Source organism: Sparus aurata, chromosome 3, assembly GCF_900880675.1.
Source record: "Sparus aurata chromosome 3, fSpaAur1.1, whole genome shotgun sequence".
NCBI classification, from domain to species: domain Eukaryota; kingdom Metazoa; phylum Chordata; class Actinopteri; order Spariformes; family Sparidae; genus Sparus; species Sparus aurata.
This window is the reverse complement of record NC_044189.1, coordinates 17,727,193-17,742,643: the sequence shown is the minus strand read 5'-3', so window position 1 is coordinate 17,742,643 and position 15,451 is coordinate 17,727,193. Positions and strand designations below refer to the sequence as shown.

The 15,451-nt window shown below is 39.6% G+C and overlaps 1 protein-coding gene across 7 annotated transcripts in view; it reads left to right on the top strand.

Annotated features, from left to right (window-relative positions):
- The window catches only part of gabbr1b (gamma-aminobutyric acid (GABA) B receptor, 1b), a 133,570-nt gene that overhangs the window by 20,757 nt on the left and 97,362 nt on the right, over positions 1–15,451 (top strand). For 5 of the 7 annotated variants that reach the window (XM_030411982.1, XM_030411980.1, XM_030411979.1 and 2 more), the window contains 4 exons: positions 2,534–2,598; positions 3,494–3,632; positions 7,487–7,672; positions 10,793–10,810. In XM_030411982.1, the coding sequence (XP_030267842.1) occupies positions 2,534–2,598; positions 3,494–3,632; positions 7,487–7,672; positions 10,793–10,810 (408 nt within the window). The remainder of the gene's footprint in view (positions 1–2,533; positions 2,599–3,493; positions 3,633–7,486; positions 7,673–10,792; positions 10,811–15,451) is intronic. The other 2 variants (XM_030411985.1, XM_030411984.1) reach the window with 2 other exon arrangements.

Sequence of the window (15,451 nt, the reverse complement as noted above, 5' to 3'; positions counted from 1 at the left end):
CTGTTGGCCACTGCTCAGCAGTTAATGTCCTTGCTCATGGGCACCTCAGTGATGGGAATGAGGGAGGGGTCCATATAGTCACAAGCTTGCTTCTCTAACCTTTAGGCTGCCACTTCCCACTACCACATGTGTTCTGGGTAATGACCAAACCAAGAGTAAAAGCCAACATTTATCAGGCAAATATTTGGGAAAGGCACAGTCGATTTAGCGCCTAACAGGTAAGACAGGTCATTTATTATTATGAGATGCTAATATCAGACTTGCACAGTCATTTAGAAACACTATAGTTTGTCTACCAGAGAGTACTTACAAGTTTATTTTTCAACTTTGTCCATCTTCTTAAACATATGGGTGCCACATTATACTGTATATTTACAGATGCTTATCCTACCAAAGATTTACAGATTAAGTCAGCTACATCTAAAGCTCTTTTAGCAGTCAGAATGTGCCCAAGGAATCAGATTTTGATATTTCTTGTGCAGAAAATACATTTTGTCATAGCCCAGAAAGGTCATGGCGTCACCAAAATCATGTGGACCATGAATTTACCCAGCAAATATCATTTAAACCAATGGTTTGTTCTCAACATGCTGCAGATTAAAAAATTGAGCCATGAATATCTAAGACATGTTTAACAGCAATTGAATATAATGCACCACACAGAAATGATTCCAAACTGAAGCAGTTGACAAGATTTAGCTCACAGTATATCACAAGAAATTGTCACCTTCCAAATTTCTACTTTTTCTGTGGCCTAAACCTTTAAATACATCAGTCTCAGACAGTTCAAACATGCAAATCTGCCACTACCTCCCCAGTCAGGCCTCAGCTGGCTCCGTTAACTGTTTTCCCACCCCACTCACTGAAAGCACAATGTGTCCAAGTGAAACCCTTGCTCAGTTGACGAATAAGTTCTGCTTGCAGAAACAAACCCAAACCTCATATCGATGCTCTCACTGGAGGAAACCCCATGACGATGATAGTGATTGAGCCTTTTGTTTGAAACCCAGCTGCCGGCCCTTTAGCATGTGCCTAAAAAAACATAATAGAGGTCTCCATCTAGTGGTAGGGTCCTGAAACACTCAGAGAAGCCTTTTGTAAGTGAAAGAATAGTCGTGTCTTAATGCAACTTTTCTGCTGAACGGGTCAGACAAGAGGCAACAGAGTGGTTGGATATAGACAGTTGGTCATTGGTTTGAGTCTGGGCTGTGTGTGACTGGGCCTTTAGAGTACTTCCTGAAAGCTGCAAAGCATTGTTGGTGTTGCACTGAGCTGTTCATATGAAAAGTGACTACCATGTAAAAAATTAAAAAGACAGTTTGAGAAAGAAATTCAAAGCTGTACATGTTCGCACCCCTGACCAGGTACTGTGTGAAGAAGAAGGCATACTTTATTAATCCCCATGTGGAAATGTATTGTTTTCACTTTAAACACTCAGGCCACTAAAACATACACATGCACAGACAGGGCCTATACACATGCATTAAAGTTAACTGGCACCTCTTCAACTACCAGCCCGCACTCTGTACTAACTGGTGAACTTGAAGTGGCCACTCTCCGGTCCCAGAGCCAAGTCCCTATGGACTGAGCTACTGCTGCCACAAAGTGGGCCTGATTTGTTGGAGTGTCTGATGGTCCCAGGTTCTGCCAGCAAGAAGGCTGTTTCAGATGCTTCACTTCACTAGCCTGTGTGTGGCTCGCTGTTCAAACAGTGTGGTCCTTTCATTCTGAAAGAGGCGTGTGGGAAGTTTGGGTGCTTACAGTGCTATGGTATTTCTATGTCTGAGTGTATGTCTGCCAGTTGTTTAGGACGGATGATTAGACTTTGATTTTGGTTTTGTTCACTCATTTGTTGATTATTGTTATTGCAAAATAATATTTATAGTCTGATTTATGTCATGACCTGCAGTGGGTTTCCCTCATCACCCCTAACTTAAGTTGCCTTCCTGACAACTGCAGATGTAAATCTGTGAGAAAATGTCAAAGTAAAACTCAGTAATTTCTTTGGATATATGGGCAGTTATCAACGAACATTACTCAAACTGGAGGAAATTTGTTGGGGAATATGGTCAGTGTTAGACTCCTCCACATCTGGTGCTGAGTATATGGGGCAGCATAACTGAAGTTTGATTTTGCTCATTCCCACACATACAGTGTGTGTTTATGTTAAAGAAGGAACAGTGTAGCACATTGACGATTTAATGACTATTCATTAGGTTTTAGACAACAATGGAGCTCCATGGTGCAAATGAATGGGGCTTTGTGTTGATACAAATGACTTGTTAATAGCTTCTTTCATTTTTGGTTTGCTCTTTTCAAAGGGTGTGATGTCCATAAGAAAAAACAAACAAAAGATATTCTTTAAAACTACACATTTTTATTAAGAATTTATCTCAAACTGGTGTTGCAGCATCAGTGTTGATTAGTAGAGCTGCATTGCAGCTCATTAACAGGCAAAAGATTGAGACAGACAGGAGCTTTATGGATGGCCAGGTTTTTTTCTGTTCCACCTCACAGTGTGTCTGTCTTTCAGGTTGTGCTATCATCCGTCCTCCCAGGGATGGAGGGATAAGGTACAGAGGTCTGACACAAGAGCAGGTGAGGAAGGGCTGCCGCCACACTGCCATTACAGCTCCATAAAGTCTCATATTGCTCACTTCAAATTCAAAACAGGGCCCAGATCAACCTATATATTAGAAATATGTACCCTGTCACAAATGTATCAAAGTGTTAGCATGCATGAAGGTTCTGTCTTTCTTTCTGTCCTCAAGCCTATCTCTGGTAATGTGTCAGATTCTGGCGTGAGACAGTCAAATTGATCTGTGCTAAAGGTCAGCAGAAAAGCACAAAATGGATTAAATCAATACATATTTGACAGACCCATGCCACACTCACCACAGTGCAGCTGTCTGTTTTCATTTCAATGTACTTTTTTTTTGTCATTGCTAACATACTGTTAGTATTCATTGTTAGTCTTTCACATACTGACTTGAAAGCCTATCAATAATGATAACATATTCCTTTGGGATTATTGAAATGCTTCTGATGCAAAACTTCTGCACAGGAAGCACTTGCGTTCACTGATGGTAGCTTAAAATGTTTTTTTTTTTTATTAAAAGGCAGAGTGGAAGACATTTGATATTACTGGTGGATTAAAAAAAGTAATTCCTGGAGCAGCGGAGTGGTGTGACATGAGTCTGTTGTTGTATGTAGCTAAAATGGGACCGGCCTTATACTCACTACGGTTGAGATAAGAAAAATATTGAAGAATTTCCTCATGTTAACTTGATTAACAGGATGTCATGGGACTTTTCTAAAGGGTGGTGGAACACATCATTGATCTGATAAGACAAATGCAGCCTTCATTAAGAAACAACAGCCCGCTAACACAGCCTGTTCTCACAATATTTCTAAATCTGTGTTGTGGTATATTTCTACTGGTGTACCGACTCTGATTCTTTCTGTGTGTGTTTGTCTATGTCTGTGTGTGTAGATCCGCAGCGTGCAGGTGCTCCCAGTAGACTATGAGATAGAGTACATCTGCAGGGGCAACAGGGTGATTACGGGACCCAAGGTCAGGAAGTGTTTGCCCAATGGCACTTGGACCGATCTGAGCCAGCACAGCAGATGCTGTGAGTTTAACCCCAGCTGACTCTGTTCTCCATCAAACATTCATTCATCTCCCACCTGAGACACTATCCAGACATCAGCGGCTGTGGTTACGTGAACAATATTTGTTCAAGTCATGAAGTCTGATTAGAGATTCCAACCTAACTGTTTACATGGACGCTACATGACGTGATCTGACAAGACATGTGTTTACATACTCCAAAGTATTCAATCTGATATCACTTTTTTGACGAAGTGGTTCAATCTGCTGTCAAGTGTTTAATCTATTGAAATATAAAAGATGTTTTTTTTTCCTCAAGTGTCATTAGACGACCTTTACATCCCATCAAGAATTGTAAACTTGGATTCTGGCTTTGTTTGTCTTTTCAAATAACAGTCCCTTTTGAGCCTTTTGGATGTTGAGTTGTTTACTTTCAACAAAAATATCTCCAACAAGAGGTTGTATCTGCAACCGACCAGTTCTATTTATTCACCGACATGTTTCTGTCCCTCTGGAAGCATTTGCAGGATTACGAGGCACTAATGTTTCCTCATGGAAATAAGAGTTCTTATTGTTCGTGGAACATTGGGGTCATGTAAACACAGCACTTGTCCGTCCCCTCTAAGCAGACAAAAATATTCTGTTTTCATGTTGAGGAGCAATCATCTGAACTCCCCATGCCATAGGCTATCTTGCGCATGATGAAGCTGAAGCCTTTCAGTAAAAAATAGTCAGTCAGTAATCAGTAGCAGAGAAACCTGTTTTTCACATTTAAGGTACAGGAAATTCAAATAGTTTTAACTCGATGTGTGTTACTTGTGTTGATGGACTTCCATCAGACATTAGAAGATGTTATTAATTGATGTTAACCGGTCTGTGTTGTTTTTGTTTATGTTCTAATCTTTATTTGCTGGTTCAGCTGCAGTGTTTTTCAGTTCCTTTCGGGAGTGTTTCATCACAGGGAAAAAAACGCCTCCAAATAGAAAACTCTGCTTCACCTGGGCCTGTCCTGCGATGCGTGATTGGCGGTCATTTGGGTAATTGGAGCTGTCAGGAGGAAGCTGCTTGATGTCCATGAAAAGGGTTGGACAGTGCAGGACTATTACAGGTCAAACATGGACACTGGACAGATTTTTCACCCAACGATCCAGAGTTTATTACAAGTGACAAAAAAGCAGTTTGCTTATGTTGCCAGGACACTGTCAGTCCACTGTGATCAAACTACACCCACATTGTTCTAATCAAATAGATTAGCAGAGTTTTTGAGTAGGAGTGGGACAGAATATTGATACAGAATAATATTTTATGATGTCCTTTTTTTTTGTGTGTGTGTGTGTGTGTGTGTGTTACAGAGGCTCTAAGCTAAGACTTTTGGTGCTTCATTGGGTTAAACTGGGTAAAAATATGTTGTTGTATTTTCAGTTCTCGTCATTGGGGCTCATTCCAGTCAGATTTTTTTTTTTTTTTTTTTTTGCCTTTTTTATGGCTTCATCCAACTCAACAGCCCAAGTAATGACAGGAAACGGGGGGAGAGAGAGGGGGAATGACATGCACCAAAGGGCCACAGGTCAGACCCGAACCCCTTCACTATTGAACTTTACTGCCATCTCCTGGATTTTAAGATGTATGGCATTTATGCATTTATTCTGCAGAGTCCAAATGTCACAATGTCAACAAAAGAGAACAATAATTGGTGTTACCTGTCAGGTGATTTGGATCCACTCCAAAATGTAGAGAATTCTTACTTGGCCCATGCTTCACTTTTTCACAGATTTTGAAAAAACATCGAGCTATCCTGCTGATAAAAAACAAAAGAGAAAAGAAACAGACCAAAAACATAACCAGCTTGTTACAGGGAAAGGGGCTGCTTGGGTCAATGGTTTGCTGTGTGTGTGTGTGTGTGTGTGTGTGTGTGTGTGTGTGTGTTGGTGTGGGTGTGTGCATGCGGAGTGTGTGCGCGGGTGTGTTTGTTAGTAAGTGTATGAGTGTATGAATGCATCTACAACAAGAGGGGAAGGAAAAAAAATCTGAAGCAAGAAGGAAAATTAACAAAGACTATGGGAGTGAGAGAAAGAAAAAAAAGGATTGTAGTGATTTTGAGCACCATAATTGGAATCGGAGGAGCTGCTTGGGCTTGTAAGGTTCATCTTATCTTATTTTTTCCCTCCCAGCCTGGTGTCCCAATCATTGCCCTCACCCTGCTCTGTGACTCTCCTCTCCAGGGTACTGTAACACAATGACATTACTAGGGAGCCCAAAGGTGCAACTCAACAACCTCAAAGAAAAAGTAAATAAATCAAATAAATATTAGAAAATGAATACATGATTTAATTGATTGATTAAATACATACAAATAAATATAGAGCAGAAGAGGGGAGAGAAACAAAATAGTGACAAATCAAATGACAGTAATAACAATAATAATTCATGTAATTATTATGACTATATATGTATATATACACATATATACATATACACACACACATATATATATATATACACACATATAGGTAATATGTATTGAAAATAACAATAAATGCAGCAAAAATAATGATAGTTTTGTTAATAATGATGGTGATGATGATGATGATGATGGTCATAAAATATGAATAAGTGACAGATAATAAGTTAGTTCTCAAACATGAATAAATATATCTGTTTATAGATGATAAATAATATGATGACAATACATAGAATTTAATACAAATAAGGAGGATAGAAGACTGAGCATTGCCTTGAAGAAAAATGATTAAGTACATTGGATATGTGAATGTTTTCATCATTTCATTGTGAACTGGAGAGCAGGCAGTTGCACTTTGGACCAGGTTTAATTTATCTCAGCTGTTTTATGGTTGAGGGAGGCACCCCTGTGATTTTTTATTCTTATATATTCTTCCACTGTATAATATTTAGGCTATTTTGTGATTTCCAGTCTAAAAAGATAGTGTTCATGGCAATAAATAGGGCTCTCGGAGGAATGCTAGAACTGTTGTGTGGTGGCATGTAAGTGTCAGGTGAGTGCATCTGTCTGATTCATTAAACCCTGTTTAGTGTCATTTCTCACCCTTGCAGTGAGCTCTATGAATAACCTCATACTGTATGACTTGTTGGTCCGTGTTATCGAACTTGTTATTTATTTATTTTTTTTACAGATTTATGTACTAGAGCTCTTGTTCCCACTTGGGAGAGAGTTAGCTGCTGAGAATTATGTAAATCCTGGATAACATTTCCCATGAGCCCAGATGATTCATCCTTCTCTTCTGAACTGGGATTAGTTATTTCAACTATTTTGATGGGATGGGTGATTTTTAATTGCAGATACTCCAGAAATCGTGTATTCCCAAAGCCAAATGTCTGAATTAGATGTGGAAAATGAACAAAGGTATTTTTCTTGAATGAAATGTTGATTTTGTGTAATTCCTGTAATTTACCTGCAGGTAATGACATTTTTACTGATAGTAAACTGAGCAGGAATGGCAGCTGTGGAGAGATTTCACCCATCGAGTGCTGCTTCCTTCTTGATGGTCTGTTGGTGATATCTGGCATTGACTGCATAAGTTGACTGTGAAATAACTTACTATCAATGTGATACAGAATTCTCACTGTATTCTCATATTTCTGTCTCTTTTTAGCCGGTGTTAAGAGTTTGATCACTCTTGCAACTATTCAAAGAGTAGAGAAATAAAACTTTGCATTGTCATTTCCACCTTTTTTATATTGTTTTTGAAGACATTATTTGTAGGGTTGGATAATGTCTGAATTCACAGTGGCAGATAACAGTTCACAGCTGCTATCACTAACAGATTAACATAGTTAAAAAGAGGTCCCTCTTCAAAACCTGTCTAAAATAAAGCCTCCTCTGTCTTTCTCTTCCAGTGTTGTTGTGTCCTCGGATGTGGACGTCATTGGAAAATGGCTTGGTGTCTTCTTGGCCCCTGGGGCCCCCGGTGGAGGGGACAGTGTTGCACTACAGCTGCCTCCCTGGCTTCATCCTCATGGGCTGGAACTCATCACAGTGCAATAAGATGGGCAAATGGGACATGCCCAAACCCGTGTGTCACTGTGAGTTACTCCTCCCTCCTCCTGTATGGATCCAAATTTTGCGAAATGATGCCAGCTTTTTTAGTACTTTAGGAAAAATGCACGATATTTGTCCTTGAGGACCCTAATGCAATCCCTCTGTAAACATGTCAAGGATGAGAAGAGCAGGTGTGATGCTGAATGCATTTCCCTTCACATAAATAATTTGCAAAGTTGATTTGTACAACATTTTGAGGCAGCATTATTTTATGATCTCAGCATTCCTCCCCCCTGCCTTTTGCTCATCAGAGGCCTGTTTCATCATACTCTCTAATAAAAAGTTAAGGATTAAAGGCCAACACCTGACTTGAATGAACAAATAATTCAGGGCTAAAGCTGGTCTATTAAAGTGCCAGTTCCCCAGAAAATGTCCCTCTTTTCTTTCTTTTTTGTTTACAGCTTAATGTTGGCAGCTATGCAATTTGTTGTTGGGCAAGTTACTTTCAAAATGCAATATATTACCTGTCACTAGTTACCTTTATTTTAAAGTAATATACTACATTACAATGTTACTGACTGAATAGAGTATTTATTACTTATTACACTACGTTTTAGTAACATTCAACAAAATCCCCAAACAAATTCTATAAAATAATGAAACAGCCTAGATCTTTTTAAATAAAGGAATGGCCTTGGTCACAGGGATGAGCAGGCAGACAAACGATCAAAGTCTGATATATAATGAAATAAATATATTCACTTTTAGGCTTAGCCATATGAAACGCAACAGACCTATACCTTCAATAATGTAGCCTAATGACATGACAAGACAAAAATCTTTTAGCCTTTTATTTTTGTCCACAGAACAAGGAACAAATGGTGTAATTCAAGAATGATGAAATACGGCTCATTTCAGACACACAGAGACTGAACAAAGAACTTATAGGCTTGGCTATATTAAACACACAGAGCATGTATTAATATGGTCACGGGTGGTGGATGTGTTCTTGAACAAACAACAATACACTCTTAAATTCAGTCTTTAACGTGGATTGTAACACGTTACGTGACATAACCGTGGTGATAAATTACTGAAATATTATTAGCTATGCATTACATTACTCCATTACAGCTAAATTACATATATTATTATAACACGTTACATTTGTGATGCTTTGGGGGTAACTAATGACACAGTTAGCAGGCTAGCTTATTATCCAAGAAAGGAAAATTTTGATGCAAAGGGCAGACAATTTAATGAGAGAGCTTAAAGCAAATACATGTTTATACTTGATGGAGATAAACTGAGCTTAGCCATTAAGAAAAGCATAAAGAATAAGACTTAAAAGACAGACTGCACTCTCAACAGAATATGTTCACCAAAGTTAGAGGAAATAATGACGCAGCACTGAGAGCCAGCTTCATTGTGGCTGAGAGTGTTTTTCTAAAGGTGCATTTTTGAAGCTGTGTATACTAAATGTATTTAGTGTGTCCTGAACAGAAACAGGCTTTTAACATGATCAGTTTGACTCGGCCTGCAATAGTGTTCCTTGACAGAGAGCTTATTAATTATGTAATACGATAATAAAGTAGACACAATTATAGTCTTACATTTACAACAATGCGGATGTGGCCCATGATGATATTTAGTTAATTTTAGTTTAACGTCCTTGACTTGGTCTATATAGCTTTACTTTTGGTCTGTTGAATAATATCTTTAAAAAATGCATTACCCTATTCAACTAAATGAGTCACTTATTTATAGACTTTTTTACTCAATTCATCAAGAAAACATACACCCCCTAAACACATCTAAGTTTCCCTTTTTACATTATTTTAAATGCATCAGCCACTACATTAACCAGTTAGTTTTTAACAAGGATTACGAGCAGGGATATAAGAAGATCGGGGCATACACCTTCCACAGTTCTGGTCAATATAAGTTAGCAGTTAATAGCTATTATTTTCTTTTATGTTATTAAAGGGATATTCCGGTGTTAATTTAATCCATGGTCTAAATCCCCGTGAAACTGTGTTACACTCCCTCTCGAGAGATCAAGTTAGCAGACCGCTCATTTACGGAGTTTTATCATCCAGTACAAATAGGGTCTCAGCAAATAGTCCGGGGCATCTAACCTCCGCTAGCTTAGCTAGGGAAGCTATTGGGATGCTAAAAACAGATTTCAACTCTCCTCCATCAGCTTCCGGGTCGGGGAAGTCCCGACGCGATGATTACAGAGTGCGGTTAGAAATGCTCAATTCCGTTCTTTTCCCTGTCCGCTCTCGATAATAACTGTTATAAACTGGCAGGTAAGACAGATATGAACTTTGATTGCTTTTCCATGGAGTCATAATCATACATTTTCATCCATGAGCTACTACTGCACTCGGTAATCGAGTCGTCGGGACTTCCCGCCAATAGGAAGCTGCTGCAGAAGAGTGGTAAATTTTGTCAGCTTTTCAGTAGAAATCCAGCTAAGTTAGCGGAGGTTAGATGCCCCGGACTATGAGCTGAGACCCTATTTGTACTGTTGCTGAAGTTTGGTGCTGTTCTGAGCATTATTTGTGGCTTTTTGGTGGCAGTTTATATCTGGACCCATTTACTGCAATGTCTTGTTGTCGTGCGGTCGTTTCTGAGGTTGATAAAACTCTAAATTAGCGGTCTGCTAACTTGATCTCTCGAGAGGGAGTGTAACACAGTTTGACGGTGTGTTAGACCATGGATTAAATTTACACCGGAATATCCCTTTAATACCATATGATTTGTGTACAAATATGTATGTAGATCTATATCTTTCATTTTCTTATCATTTCATCTTTCTCATCATTATCACTGTACAGTTCATTGATTATATATTTGAGTTGATTTTCTACAAAGTATTTTTTGACTGATGGTGGTTTATCAAGTCAAATGATAGGACAGCACGGTAAAATCGGCACTCTACAGTAAGACATGACTTCACATGGTGGCTGAGCTTTGCAAGGTTTGAACGGACTAAGATCATTTAATTTTAGTAGCCTCCCTTTATGCCTGTTAGTAAGATGTTTGATGGGTGCAGTCTGACATTTTGGCTGTAAATAAATATGTTCATGGCTACTATAACTTTTCAAGATGAGCTGCAAAATCTAACTCTGTTTGTCTCATTTTTTCTGCGCTCAAAGATGACCGGCACTACAAAGGTAAGAATATATATTTTCTAATTGATGTGGGGAAAAAAACATCATCATTAACTGAAATGAATTGTGCTAGAAGGAAATGGATGATTCAGTATGGCAGCCCCCAGTTGCTAACACGTCTATTACTGTTCTCCAAGACATAAATCCCCTTTCTGTACCCTGTCAACTGGAATAAGAGTTTCAACAGACTCTGCACCATGCACGACATATAAAAAGGCGGAGACAAGGACAAATTTACCTCCGCACCAACTACCAAGAGATTCTGAAAACCAATTCCATCTACACCTACTGGAACAAATCAGGCTGAGGGTCCAGGCTGGCAGGGATCGTGTCCATTATATGCTGGAGAACCAGCTTTAAAACACTTCATCAGGATGGAGGTGAGAGCCACAGAGCGGTAGTTGTTGAGACTTAACACAGCAGACTTTTAAGGTACAGGGACAATGATGGCTGGCTGTCTTAAGGCAGTCTTCTCCTCTCCTCTTACCAGAGTCCTGTGTTCTGGTGGCTCTGAACAAGGTCTGTCGATCCAGTACAATAGCTTGTTATGGAATATGAGGAGTTAGCCACATCTCTGTGAAGATGTGCACACAGCAGTCTCTGATTTCCCAATGCTGAGTCAACCTGAGTTGAGCCTCTTCCACTTTATTCTCCTGCGCCTGGACATTGACCAGAAGAAGCCTCGGTCAAGGAACAGCTCTTGGTCCAAGTCGGGTCATCTTAGCTCTGTTGCTGACTCTCTTTCTTCTTTTCGTGGGGCACTCTTGGCAGATGCTGCCGGTTGAGATCCCTCGTGGTCTGCTGCACTGAATCCAAGCCCTACACTTCTTTTTCTGTGTTAGTGTTAATGAGTACATCTGTATTATAGGCAACACATACTTGGGACATAGAGGTGAAAAATGGAAAAATATATCACAAATGCAGCGAGAATTAAAGAAGCCACCAGATATGCATGTGCCATCATCAATGAACATATATGTATATACCCAAACACTTTTACACCCAGGAAGTTATGCTGTAGTGTATTCTTAAACATTTTCATCGTAGTGAAAGTAAAAAGCAGCAAAAAGATGGTGATGATAGTATGGTTGACAGCTGCATATAAAAAGTTAGACATCAGGTCAAATCTGGTCATTAACTTTGATTGTGCGATGGCCCAAAACAGTCTCCATATCTATGCTGAAAGTTGTCACTGGTAGCTGTTACCACTTCTCTTACCTATACTGGCTCTGAAGAAACCCCACCAACATGATTCCAATGAAAGGTGCCTGAGACACCAGACCATTTAACCAATCTCAGGGCTATCGGTGAAAATCTGTGGTTGTTGGAGTGTGTTGACACCATTGGCACAAGTCAGCCCTCGTCAGTGACTTTTTGGCCATTTGAGCATGTAGAACTGGCTGCGGAGGTCATCAGTGGGATGAAGAGTCTGATTGGGTGTACAGCTAAGTTAATTGGTGCACAAGAGTTGACATGGGAAAAAAAGGTAAAGGCCCTTGAGCCTGTCACTACAGTGTCCATGACTTCGCCCATTTAGTAAGATTTCTCATCTGTGCTTCTCCACCAGTGCCTCTTTCAACTTTTTATCAGACATATTCTTGATTACAAGTAGTTATATAAGAGGGAGAGGGGTCAAAAAATGCTCGTCCTTGACAGTAGTTTGTATATTCACAGTCCAGAGGCGTATTGTTTCCCTTTCATTGTACAGAACAGGCAGGTTAATAGGCCGTTGGCAGTGGTTTTTGCATTATGTTCACGTGAGGTGATGCCACAGTCATCGCTAGTTCTTTGTCGTTGATTTAGTGTGTCACACAATTTTTTTGCCTTTTTCTTTTTGAAATGTATTGTTTCTGTATTTACTGTAACATTAGATAGACATAAGGGAAGATGAAATAAAGGAAGTGGCAGGTATGTGGTATGTATGTATATTGGCACAAAGATAACACTAGTTTGGACAGGAGTAGTTATCTCCCAGTCCTATCCTACAGTACTGCTATCTTATCTCATGGTGGCAATATTGTGCCTCTTCTAACACGACAGAGCTGTCATGTGTAGTGTCACTGGCAGTTTTTCAGCTTTGGTAACATCACAGGTCTTTGTTCAGAGTAAAGCAAATACTGTGTGTATTATCGTGTTAATTATCAAGGGGTAATCAGCTGCTGGGAATAATACATTCCTTAGCAGGTATGTCGTAAAATTAGGTTTTTAATTCTTTCTCACGAGGAGGCAATATAGATGTATTAAGACTGTTTGACTGTTATATCAGCTGTTTTTACAGCTGATATACCTTGTATCTGATAAAGTGACATATTTATAAATGCATCAACAATATCTGTATTATTCCTCTATATCTTTACAAAACTGCAGCAAGAATTGGCGTCAGTGAATCCGGAAAATACCACCCTTCAAACAATAGGCAGCAGCATGACTCTCACCTCAGCACCAGTATATAATACAAGAAGATGAATACATATGACAGAAGCAACAGTCAGGGTGTGATGTCTATTTTATTCATTTGAGTGTCAGATCTGTCTTTCATGTCAGAGCGCTGCTTCAAATGCCTCAAGATGTGAACGTCTCCCCCGCTTGGATTATTCCACAGTGATGTGCAGTGATGAATGGCTGTGTCAGTGCCACAATCAGTGGGAAAAAAAGAGATTTTCAGGTATGCAGGTAGATACTGATGATAGGAGGGACAGTGAGACACAGAAACAGAGAAGTTCGAGAGAAACAGTGGATGGAGGAACGGAGTCCTCTCTGCTCCCAGGCACTCCGTCCTCCTGTCTCATCCTAATGAACAGCCAGCAGCTCTTTATATCTCATACAACAGAGAGAAAAAGGGGCATGGTAGTGAGGGGAATAGTGGAAGTACCTAGGTCCCCAACCGGGAGAGGGCCCTCAAAAAGAGGTTAAGATCTGTGGACTTTGAAGGCCATAGCATATTAGTTGCATCATTTTCATAACCATCCAACCACTCCTCCTCTCCCATTAGAATAGAGGCGTTTTATCATTGGATAAGGGTGAGCTCTCAGAATCAATTTGCAGAGGTGTACGTCTTTACAAACATTGAAATCCATGTTGGATACATTTCTGTTATGTGCAGACCGTCTTCAACATGACCAGTCTTTCATCACTGTAAACAGATGGTGACACTGTGGAATAATAATCCATTTTGTTTTTAATATACAGACATCCTCAGCTCAGAATAACATCTGTTGTACTTCTTTATAACACTTTAAACATTAGCTGCTGTTCCCCTGCTCTGAAGCATTTACCATTCATTGCTGTACTCATCACATTACAGTTGTCATCACTGTTTTAATGAAATTAATCTGCATAAAACAATGATTAATGAACAATCATTTGTCATTGTCAGAAGGCCTATAATAAATTCATTACTGAACCAAACTTCATGAATGTTTTTGTGACAAAGTAGTATGTGCTCCACTCATTCATCACAGAAACATGAGTGCTGTAGAAATCATTGGGACTGAAGACTGAAGAGAGGCGAGGGGGAAGTGGAAAGAGACCCAGAGTCTCTGATTAGAGTTCATTGTGAAGCTCTTGATGTTCAAAGATTTTGAAAAGCAGACAAAAAAGTGCTGAGTACCTACATTTGTCCTATAAACACATATTTAATAATGAACTACCAGGGTATTATTCTTCAGCTCTTTGTGCAATAGTCTGTAATGCAAACAACAAGCTTGCAACCAACGTCCTCTGGTCTTTTTGCTCGCTGAATGTCACATCGTCATGCTTGTTGAACCGGGGGAGCTGAGTGAGGTCTCTTTTTTCACGATAATAATGAAGAAATACCTCAGTAAACACTTTCCAGTCGGCCGTAAAAGTCTGTGTTGATTATTCCTGGGCTGATAGCTCCTTTGCTCAACAACAAATAAAGTGTGTTATTGACAGGGCTGTTGGCTTGTTATTGCTCCCTGCTGTGTGGCTGTGCAGAATGTCAGGCTTTGACAGCAATACCATTTTAGTCTACCAGAGCTCTCTGAACCATTGCTTTTATTTATGGATTTCAATTTATTTCTTTTTTTTGTAACTGTATTATTGTAAGGATAGTGCATCAGTCACACCCTGGGATGGTGAAAAGCAGCATAATGGAGCAGTGATTGTGTCCTGTCGGTATTTGAATGGTGCTGAAGCTGTATTGTGGTTCTCAGGTTGTTGAATTGCAGGCAGCATTAATCCAGGATTTAACACACTGATTTGATACGGAGGCGTGGAGCTGTGACTGCAGCCAGCAGGTGTCAGCGCTTTTTAGCATCTTTTAATGAAGAATGCGCTTCAAAGAATGGTCGACCACTGCGCCTCCACCTCTCTTCCTGTGGTCAACGCAGGGAGGAAAAGGTCAGCTGTGTGTGTTGCTTAGACACAGAAAGGAAAGGAGAACAGACATTTGGATACTTGGATAAGTTTTTAAATGTATTATATTCATGTAAGAGGGGTCATTTCACAGTCGGTGATAAAGACAGTGTTGGTGTCATAACCTGACTCCTAGCCTGTGACAAAACAGGTATGGACGCAATAGAACATAGTTATTCAGTTCCATTTATTATAATAAAATAAACAACTTGGAAAAATAACTAGGAAATACAAGCTTGTCAGTCAGTAAATGTGTGTGTAGGTCAA